This window comes from Micropterus dolomieu, linkage group LG03 (assembly GCF_021292245.1).
Source record: "Micropterus dolomieu isolate WLL.071019.BEF.003 ecotype Adirondacks linkage group LG03, ASM2129224v1, whole genome shotgun sequence".
In the NCBI taxonomy this organism is placed as follows: domain Eukaryota; kingdom Metazoa; phylum Chordata; class Actinopteri; order Centrarchiformes; family Centrarchidae; genus Micropterus; species Micropterus dolomieu.
Genome location: NC_060152.1, coordinates 35,018,041 through 35,029,595, shown reverse-complemented (window position 1 = coordinate 35,029,595; position 11,555 = coordinate 35,018,041). Strand labels below are relative to the sequence as shown.

At 47.6% G+C, this 11,555-nt stretch overlaps 1 protein-coding gene across 1 annotated transcript; it reads left to right on the top strand.

Annotated features, from left to right (window-relative positions):
• Positions 1 to 1,013: 1,013 nt before the first annotated feature.
• si:dkey-23o4.6 (retinol dehydrogenase 13) lies at positions 1,014 to 8,998 on the top strand. Its single transcript, XM_046043887.1, has 6 exons — positions 1,014 to 1,146; positions 2,081 to 2,272; positions 3,289 to 3,450; positions 3,541 to 3,660; positions 7,081 to 7,285; positions 8,296 to 8,998. The coding sequence occupies exons 2-6, from the start codon at positions 2,095 to 2,097 to the stop codon at positions 8,399 to 8,401; spliced, it is 771 nt and encodes a 256-aa protein (XP_045899843.1). The 5' UTR covers positions 1,014 to 1,146; positions 2,081 to 2,094; the 3' UTR covers positions 8,402 to 8,998.
• The last annotated feature ends 2,557 nt before the right edge of the window (positions 8,999 to 11,555 follow it).

Genomic DNA, 11,555 nt, shown 5'->3' with positions numbered 1-11,555 from the left:
CCCCCCCCCCCCCCCCCCCCCCCCGAACAAACACCTTCTCAGCATAGACTGTAATCCAGAAGCTCAAAGAGTACAAACTCACACAGAGCAGCCTCACATAGAAAACAAAACCTGAACAGACGCTTTGGTTCTAGTATCACAAGTACAACGCTTCAAAACTGGTCTCGCCTGTAACGGCCAGCCTTTCGTCCAGGAGCTGCCGTCACAGACTGAGAACAGATGTTTCACCACCAAAACACGACATGCTGAAATATTTTCAGTTCAGTTGTTTTAACCACAGCGACTCCAAGAACAAACAATCAAAGATACATGTTCCACATCAGCTTAGAAGTACTGACAGTACTATGCTGCAGTACTGTAACAGAGTACTCAGTTTCCACATGAGGCAGTACACTTTCCATAACATGTCTCTGTGAACAGCGAAGACATCCTCTCCCATCAGGGATGCAGGAAACAAACTGCAACATAAAGGTTTGTACCGGAACAAATACTATAACAGCAAGTACTCGTGTATTTTACAGTATTGTACACACTGTGATCAGTGCAGTGTTTGTTCCTCAGGCTGTGGGTTTGATTCCCACTGAGGACAGTAAAACTCTCAGAGCTCAGGGGGAATCTGAAGAAAGAACAACACAGACGTTTAAATGAAACTCATGTTGGAGGGATGATCAGTGAGGAACAACGAGCAGAGTGACAGGAAAAGGTTCTCCAACAACACCGAAGGAACTCTGATCCAGAGTTCTGCAGGTACTTTGTATGAACACCGCGTATTTAAACGTGAAACGTGCTTACAGTTCTTTTTGATGATCGGTTGTGTTTTTTGTACTGAGAGTGGTGAAATGTTACCACATGCTGGTGAACATGGTGGCAGAAACAACCTGTAGCGTGTTCAGTTTCTTTGCAGCAGCACAGGAAGCGTCTCAGTTCTTGTCGTTTTAACCTCGTCAGTTTCAGGGAGTCAGAGTCAGACAGAACACAAAGAGTTCACAGAAGCTGACCCTGTGTGTGCAGGTGTGCTGCTGCTGAGGAGGTGGATCGCAGGTGGAGTGTGTCGCTGTTCGGTGCGTCTGGATGGAAAGACGGTTCTGATCACCGGAGCAAACACCGGCATCGGCAAAGAGACCGGCAGGGACCTGGCACGCAGAGGTACTATCACCCACACCTGTACTGTACTTACTGTTTGGAGTTACTTCTACTTTACTTCAGTATATACAGTACATACATGTTGTACTTTTTAGGAGCCATTATTGTACTTTTTATTGCACTGCGTTTATTTGACGACATCAGTTACTTTACAGATTTAGACTATAGTTTTTTGTTAAATCTTATGTTTAAATATGCAAATGAGGCAGAATATGAGCTACTTTGCTTCTATTTCAGGAACTGAAATCTGAACACTGGATGAAGGCAGGTTTAAAATTATTGTTTTATTTTGCTGACACATTTTGAATTTCTCTTTTGATTATTTCAGAAATCAGAAAATACTGTCAACAGGCATAAAAAAGATATATTTTCACCATGTTTTTGGGAATAAAATGTTCTCTAGTTCAGGCTGTGGATGAACAAACCCCTCAGTAGAAACCTTCAGCACTAACACGCCGCCCCAGACTTTAAAACCAGAACGGGATCAGCAGCTTTTTCACACTTCAAGGTTTTCGGTCTTTGTTTTCGCCGTTTCAGTCTGGGGAGGAGCAGACGTCTCTACAGACGCACAGAGACAAACTGCAGGAAAAGAAACGACTCAGCTCTGATTACTTGTTCCACCACTGTCTGTTTGCTCTGACTGTAAAACCAGGACATTATCTGCAGAACGTCGTTACCTCAAAGCATCGCTCTCAGACGTGCAGATTATACAACCCAACAACCACAGCATGATGACATCACCCGAGGTCAGAGGTCGTAGTAACGCCCAGTAAACCTCAGAGAGGCGGAAACCATCTGAGCTGATTACAAGGGTTAAAACATCCTGTGTGTGTCGAATCAAACACACCCGTATCCATCTGGCCTCCTGGAACAACACATCAAACGCACCCATGTTCCAGGAGGCCGGGTGGTGATGGGTGTGTTTGATTTGTTGCAGGGGCCCGGGTGGTGATGGCGTGCAGGGACCTGACCCGGGCAGAGCAGGCGGCTGAGGAGATCCGGCGGTCGACAGGAAATGGTAACGTGGTGATCAGACACCTGGACCTCGCCTCCGTTTACTCTGTGAGACAGTTTGCTAAAGACTTCCTGGACAGTGAAGACAGACTGGACATCCTGATCAACAACGCAGGTGATCTCACCTGTCTCACTCTCTACCTGTCTGTCTCTCTATCCGTCTCACTGTCTACCCGTCTCACTCTCTACCTGTCTGTCTCTCTATCCGTCTCACTCTCTACCTGTCTGTCTCTCTATCCGTCTCACTGTCTACCCGTCTCACTCTCTACCTGTCTGTCTCTCTACCTGTCTGTCTCTCTATCCGTCTCACTGTCTAGCCGTCTCACTGTCTACCTGTCTCACTCTCTACCTGTCTGTCTCTCTATCCGTCTCACTGTCTACCCGTCTCACTGTCTACATGTCTCACTCTCTACCTGTCTGTCTCTCTATCCGTCTCACTGTCTACCCGTCTCACTGTCTACCTGTCTGTCTCTCTATCCGTCTCACTCTCTACCCGTCTCACTGTCTACCCGTCTTACTCTCTACACGTCTCACTCTCTATCTGTCTGTCTCTCTATCCGTCTCACTGTCTACCTGTCTGTCTCTCTATCCATCTCACTGTCTACCCGTCTCACTCTCTACCTGTCTGTCTCTCTACCTGTCTGTCTCTCTATCCGTCTCACTGTCTACCCGTCTCACTCTCTACCTGTCTGTCTCTCTATCCGTCTCACTGTCTACCTGCCTGTCTCTCTATCCATCTCACTGTCTACCCGTCTCACTCTCTACCTGTCTGTCTCTCTACCCGTCTCACTGTCTACCCATCTCACTCTCTACCTGTCTGTCTCTCTACCCGTCTCACTGTCTACCCGTCTCACTCTCTACCTGCCTGTCTCTCTATCTGTCTCACTGTCTACCCGTCTCACTCTCTACCTGTCTGTCTCTCTACCCATCTCACTCTCTACCTGTCTCACTGTATACCTGTCTGTCTCTCTACCCGTCTCACTCTCTACCTGTCTGTCTCTCTACCTGTCTCACTCTCTACCTGTCTGTCTCTCTACCCGTCTCACTGTATACCTGTCTGTCTCTCTACCCGTCTCACTCTCTACCTGTCTGTCTCTCTACCTGTCTCACTGTCTATCCGTCTGTCTGCAGGAGTGATGATGTGTCCAAGATGGCTGACAGAGGACGGTTTTGAGACTCAGCTAGCTGTCAATCACTTGGGTCACTTTCTGCTGACCAATCTGCTGCTGCCAATGCTGAAGAGCTCCGCCCCCAGTCGCGTGGTCACCGTGTCATCCATGGCCCACCGGGGGGGTACGACCTCTGACCTCTGACCCCTGATGTTTCTCTGTTGATGATGTTTGTTGGTTCTGATCTGTTTATTATGTTTTGTTAATTCTTCAGGTCGTATCGACTTTGATGATCTATTCTTCAGCCGAAGGCCGTACAATTCTCTGGAGAGCTACAGACAGAGCAAACTGGCCAATGTGCTGTTCTCCAGAGAACTCGCCCAGCGACTCAGAGGTCCCCACAAACACCACAGACACTCAGAGGGACCCACAAACACCACACACTCAGAGGGCCCCACAAAGACAACAGACACTCAGAGGGCCCCACAAACACCACACACTCAGAGGGCCCCACAAACACCACACACTCAGAGGTCCCCACAAACACCACACACTCAGAGGGCCCCACAAAGACAACAGACACTCAGATGGCCCCACAAAAACCACACACTCAGAGGGCCCCACAAAGACAACAGACACTCAGAGGGCCCCACAAACACCACACACTCAGAGGTCCCCACAAACACCACACACTCAGAGGGCCCCACAAAGACAACAGACACTCAGAGGGCCCCACAAACACCACACACTCAGAGGTCCCCACAAACACCACACACTCAGAGGGCCCCACAAAGACAACAGACACTCAGAGGGCCCCACAAACACCACACACTCAGAGGTCCCCACAAACACCACACACTCAGAGGGCCCCACAAAGACAACAGACACTCAGAGGGCCCCACAAACACCACACACTCAGAGGTCCCCACAAACACCACACACTCAGAGGGCCCCACAAAGACAACAGACACTCAGAGGGCCCCACAAACACCACACACTCAGAGGTCCCCACAAACACCACACACTCAGAGGGCCCCACAAAGACAACAGACACTCAGAGGGCCCCACAAACACCACACACTCAGAGGTCCCCACAAACACCACACACTCAGAGGGCCCCACAAAGACAACAGACACTCAGAGGGCCCCACAAACACCACACACTCAGAGGTCCCCACAAACACCACACACTCAGAGGGCCCCACAAAGACAACAGACACTCAGATGGCCCCACAAAAACCATACACTCAGAGGGCCCCACAAAAACCACACACTCAGAGGGCCCCACAAAAACCACACACTCAGAGGGCCCCACAAAAACCACACACTCAGAGGGCCCCACAAAGACAACAGACACTCAGATGGCCCCACAAAAACCACACACTCAGAGGGCCCCACAAAAACCACACACTCAGAGGGCCCCACAAAGACCACAGACACTCAGATGGCCCCACAAAAACCACAGACACTAAGAGGGCTCCACAAATACCACACACAATCAGAGGGCCCCACAAATACCAGAAACAATCAGAGGGCCCCACAAATACCAGAAATAATCAGAGGGCCCCACAAATACCAGAAACATTCAGAGGGCCCCACAAATACCACACACAATCAGAGGGCCCCACAAATACCAGAAACAATCAGAGGGCCCACAAATACCAGAAACAATCAGAGGGCCCCACAAATACCAGAAACATTCAGAGGGCTCCACAAATACCACACACAATCAGAGGGCCCCACAAATACCACACACAATCAGAGGGCCCCACAAATACCAGAAACAATCAGAGGGCCCCACAAATACCAGAAATAATCAGAGGGCCCCACAAATACCAGAAACATTCAGAGGGCCCCACAAATACCACACACAATCAGAGGGCCCCACAAATACCAGAAACAATCAGAGGGCCCACAAATACCAGAAACAATCAGAGGGCCCCACAAATACCAGAAACATTCAGAGGGCTCCACAAATACCACACACAATCAGAGGGCCCCACAAATACCACACACAATCAGAGGGCCCCACAAATACCAGAAACAATCAGAGGGCCCCACAAATACCAGAAATAATCAGAGGGCCCCACAAATACCAGAAACATTCAGAGGGCCCCACAAATACCACACACAATCAGAGGGCCCCACAAATACCAGAAACAATCAGAGGGCCCACAAATACCAGAAACAATCAGAGGGCCCCACAAATACCAGAAACATTCAGAGGGCTCCACAAATACCACACACAATCAGAGGGCCCCACAAATACCACACACAATCAGAGGGCCCCACAAATACCAGAAACAATCAGAGGGCCCCACAAATACCAGAAACAATCAGAGGGCCCCACAAATACCAGAAACATTCAGAGGGCCCCACAAATATCACACACAATCAGAGGGCCCCACAAATACCAGAAACATTCAGAGGGCCCCAAAAAATACCACACACAATCAGAGGGCCCCACGAATACCAGAAACAATCAGAGGGCCCCACAAATACCAGAAACATTCAGAGGGCCCCACAAATACCAGAAACAATCAGAGGGCCCCACAAATACCAGAAACAATCAGAGGGCCGCACAAATACCAGAAACATTCAGAGGGCCCCACAAATACCAGAAACATTCAGAGGGCCCCACAAATACCAGAAACAATCAGCGGGCCGCACAAATACCAGAAACATTCAGAGGGCCCCAAAAAATACCACACACAATCAGAGGGCCCCGCAAACACCACACATTCAGAAGGCTAATGGTGCTTTCAGACCACAAGCGAAGCGAGCGTTGGGGCCGGTGTGTTTACATACAAAGTCAATGCAAAGACGTGCAGAGCCGCGAGTTCCTGTCGAGCGGTGCGGAGGCCTTCACATGAGTTTAAAATTTGAAAAATTCTTGAGTGAGAAAGTCATATGACTTTCGCTGCAGCTTTCGGACAAATAAACCCCCGCAGTCGGTCAGAATTCTGCTCTGACAGCTACAACGTTTACCGTTGACCAGGTTAGCAAAGCCCTGATCGATCCGAACTCCATTCAGAAAACAAACATGTTAGAAGTTGTTGTCCTGCTGACAGACCTGACAAAGCATGAATTCATATGTTTAACAAATCTGCATCATGTTGTAGTTATTTCAGCATCAGATTGATCCGTTTGTTGCTATTTAATCACAGCAACATGTTTACTTTGGGTTCATACAGCTGGAGTAACCGCTGGTTGTGTTTAATCGCTTATTGCGTTGTGAGTGAACTCTTGGCGGATGTTCAGCAATAAAACCCCCGCGAGGAGAGCGTTGCAAGGATTAAATTTGCGTTTGGTCATTGCACATTAAGACTGTGCTCCAGGCAGAAAACTAAATTTAAGATTTAAAAAAGATTTTTTGTCTGCAGTTTTCCTTTTGAGGGGTTTAAAACACGATGAAGAGTTTACCCTCCGTTTCACATAGAAAAACATCAGGTTTTAAGATCTGATCTAAGTTTTCAGACAAAAATAAAATAAATAAAATGTGTTTTTTAAGTACTCAAAAAAAATTATTTAAATGTCAAAGAATGTTCCTCAACATTATAAACTGACACAGTACAGCATGTCCTCCACAGTTTCAGGATGCTATCAGTTTAACATCCCTCATCAAACGTTCCTGCATCTTTAACAGGATCTTCTGTCCGCAGCATTTTTGGAACATGAACATTGTGAAGAAGTCCGGCCTGTTTATAAGACACGTTGTCCCTGAAAGTAAAATCAAAGACACTGTCGTTACATCAGAGCTGCGATGTGATTGGCTGTTCTCATCAACCTGTTGTTTCCACCTCCTGACCCTCAGACTCTGGTGTGTCATCGTTCTGTCTCCACCCGGGTGTGATCCGGACCGAACTGGTTCGTCACGTTAAGGCCTGGTTCCCCCTGATGGGGGCGCTGCTGAGCCTCCCCTCCCTGCTGTTCATGAAGACGCCCAGTCAGGGCAGTCAGACCACCGTGTTCTGCGCCGTGACGCCGGGCCTGGAGGGAAAATCTGGACGATACTTCAGGTAGGACAAGTGGAGAGGGGGGGCAGTCCTGGAAGTACAAAAACAAACCTGTGTGGATGTTTTGAATGTTTTGTCAAATCCTCTTCACCTGTATCCTTATTCATGCATCTAGAAACTTTATTCAAACTCTTTTTCACATTCGTTGAGCTTTTCATGGTTTTTAATCACAGTGAAACCTGCAGGGTGGGACTTTTGTCTCCCCCTTCTAGCAGAGAGAGTAATTACACAAACACAGCTGAGGCATTATCACAATCACTGCAGAGAATCAGGGAAACGAGGGTTTGCTGCAGACCCCAGAGGCAGAACATGTATACTTCAGCAAAGGTCAATACCAGATAAAAAAATACAAAACAGGCAAATAAATCCGGTGTAAAACGTTCAAATACAAAATCCAGACATACATGGGTATTTCTATAAACGGAGTCTTTCTTCCTTCGTATAAAAAAAAAAAATCTGTCTATATAAAAATGCAAAAACACGCTATCAAGCGCTATCAAGAGCACGCAAACCACGAGGGAGCAATATGACCCTAACCGTAAAGCCACGTTGGCCAATCAGTGCCTAATAAAATTGTAAACAAAGCAGGCAGTGGCGCACAATCTGACATCAAATACAGCAGATAACGACGCGCACTCTGACGTCACAACACTGCAACCGGCGTTTCTTAAAATCCTCAGCCTGGCGGGAGTTTTCAAAAACTCTGGTGAGGACATGATAATGAGACACAGGTGAACAGAATCAGGCAGGAACAAAGTAATCACACAAGGGGGAAGGGAAGTGAATCAAAAGTGAACCAAAACTATCTGAACGGGATCTAAACATTAGTCGTCTCTCGCCGTTGACTAACGTACATATTTTATCTAAAGTAAGGTGGTCCACGGGAAGGGGCGGGGCTTAGGCTCTCTGTTGGTCCCTGGGGGAATTCACGAGTCAAAATTCAGCAAAGTTGAACTTGATGTGAGAATGAATGAATGTAAATCGGTGCATCGTCCTCGTATGTTTGCTGTCAGTGACTGTGCAGAGCAGGAAGCTGCTCCGGAGGGGCGGGACGACGCGGTGGCGAGGAAGCTGTGGGAGGAGAGCTCCCGACTGGTCGGACTGAAGGACACATGCTGACCTCTGACTTCGACCCAGCGGGGAAACAGGAAGTGAAGTATCCTCAGTCTGCGGCACCCCCATCATGTCAGACGGAGGACGGCGACGAGCATCAGAAATACACAGCTGACGTGAGCCAATCAGAGGCAAGAAATCGCTGTAACGTGATCAATAATCATCCTCTTTGCGTCATTACCTGAGGACATCAAAACATTTGTGTTGTGTTTTATCAAAATAAGTCATATTTAAATCATTAGTATGAGACGACAAGATGTTTTAGTTTAAATAAACAGCTGAGGAGCAAATTGATATTATTGTTGTTGTTGAATGAAAATAGAAAGTTGATGTTCTGACCAACAGAGTGGTCGGTCTTCAACAAAGCGCCTGAGATGCAGTTTCCTCCTCATGTTCCTTTTCATGTTCTCTGTGTTCCTGTCAGATTGATTCTTTCACATGTTTCATGTCCTAAACGTTTCCTCGGGTTTTCTTCATGTCTCCTGATGGCTCTGAGCTTTGTCTGCAGACCTGCTGTGTGGTTTATTAAACAGTTTGTAGCCGCTTTTAAAACCTTTCTCACTTTGACTTTTATGTTAAGTTCTTAAAACAAAATGTGATGTTTTAGAGATCGTCTGTTACGAGTTTTTCTGACATGATATTGTTTCTGAATAAAGGATTTCATCTAAAATCTCTTGTTTCCTGATCACCAGTCATTTTTATACAAAAGAATGAAAAAGGAAAAGTGAAGTGAAGGTTTGATCAACGCGTTCTCACTCCCAACTCATCAAAAATGGACGCATCGTTTGTAACGCGCTTAGAACTTTAAAGGAGACCTATAATGCTTTTCCACATTTTATGACGTACCTACAGTGTTATAATTAGTGCTGGGCAACAATTAAACATTTTAATAGCGATTAATCGCATTGTTACACGCAAAACTGAATAATGAATTCTAAAGTAGTGTATTGTCACTTTTAATTTAAATGTACTGCTATAAAGTGCAATAACATGTGGTTTGCAAACACTTTTAACAGATAAGGAGCTTTTTCCCAGCAGTATTTCCTTTACACAGCAGCAATAAAATAATTCTTCTCAAATCTCAAATTAAACATTAATGTGATCAAATCAAATATGAAACCAAAGCTGTTTGCCGCTGCCAGGGCGTTACCTTTTATCTGGCTTGTTAAAACTAGTTACCATCAGAGTCCAGTTTTCTTGTTTCTGAACAGGTATCAGCAGCAGGTATCTGATGACGTTACAAGTCGCGGTGGATATTTTACATGTACGGACCAGGTAACGTTAAAGCAGCAGTGAACACGGGGTGCACATGTTGGTTTCAGTTGTTTGATAGGCTGCGTCATTAACAAACAAGTGGCTCACCTGCAGCTCGCGGGTGGAAAAATACAGAAAAAAGACAACAGCTGAAGCGTCCCTCCACTGATCAACACCCTCCCTCCTGTGACCCAGGGTTTGACTGTAGGCCTATGTGTCTTCAGAGCTAACACCACGCTAACATCTCCAGCCCTAGTTATAATGTTGGGTGTTCATGTCACACATGGCCAAAGCTTCAGATAATGAGGTTGAAATGTTTAAAAGAAATCCCTGTGAGCCTGTTCTGAACGCTCTGTTTTCAACTGCTTTTTTCTACCAACGGCTCCGTTCAACGACGCACGGAGCCAGACGGAGCCGCTGTTCCATATATGGTCATTTGCTACCACAGCAACGGCACGTCAACGCTGAAGGCTCGAATATACTCGGGAGCGGACGCGCACACGGTCAGCTGCGGACTACTTCTGTTTATACTACTTTCTGGAGTCAGCCTGGCGGACTCGTTCCACACATGCGCAGTAGATTGGTTGTTGCCCTGGTAGCGCTAGTCGGCGAGCGGACAGGTCTACACAGACCCTACGCGTACCCTCTCTGATGATGTGCGGACCCTAACGGACCCTCGCGTACTCGCAGATGCGGAAAGTATAATCCTTGCTTTAATCTGCCTGTTCCGCCCAGCGACAACAACAGCCTGTTAACATGCTTCAGGTCTTGGCAAATCAGAAGACAGTGGGCTTTGAGAGGGGGGGCCTTAAAGAGACAGGAGCATCTACAGCTTGTCTCAGACAGAGGCTGAAATGAAGGCCTACATGAAGAACCAGTGTAAGAAAAGAAGATATTTTTTTGTACTTTGAATCATGCAAAGCTGCCATACAGGAGTCAACTACTACAATATAGGACTGGAAAAGCAGTAAAATAGATCTCCTTTAAGGGGCCAGGTGAAGTTTCCAGAGGCCCCTAGGAGGCAGGTTTCAGATTACAGGAAGCTCGGGGGGCCACATGCAGAAAACCCAACCTGGTTCCTTCAGTGTCTGTTCCAGGTGACCGAGAGAGCAGGTGGCTCATTATCATGTTAGGTTCACACAGAGGCAATAAAAAAGTTATTAATGTCATTCAAAAACTACTCAATAAAACAAATATTTAAAGGGGGCAGTTTGTTTACAGTGTCGTTTCAAACAAGTTGTTACGGAACAGGACAGAATGGACCCAAATGCAACACTCAGTAGAAAGGTGGTTTATTTAGGGGAAACAGAGGGGCTGGGGAAGAGGAGATGGAGGTGAGGCGGACCCCAGGGAAAGAGGACACGGAGGACCGAGGGGCTGGCGAGGCGGAGGAGGAGAGGTGAGGGAGCCGTGGGAGGCAGGGGACCGGGGAAGGGAACGGTGTGGTGGCAGGTGGACTGGTGAGAAACGAGGGGAGCCGGGGGAGCGCCGTGGAGGTAGCCTAAGAGTAGAGGACCGGTGGGCGAGCCCAGCTGACAGGACGGAGGACGAGGGTGAGTGAACCTGGGAAGGGAAACAGACAGGGTTAGACACGGGGAAAAACCAAGAGCTGGAGAACTGAGAGTATCTGCTGGGGATTTCAGGAGCTTGAGTGAACTTGCGGCACCGGGTTAGGAGCAACGACGATCAAGCAGGGGTTGACTGGAGAACCGGGGTAGAAGTCTTGTCGGAGATGAGGCTGATTACTGGCAGGTGTGGCAGGCAGAGGAGGCGGCTGACGAGGTGCAGGTGCGGGTCGTTGGCTGGGCTCAGGAGCGGAGGGAGAGAGAGAGAGAGAGAGAGAGAGAGAGAGAGAGAGAGAGAGAGAGAGAGAGAGAGCACACGCAGGGGAGGAGACTCAGGGAGG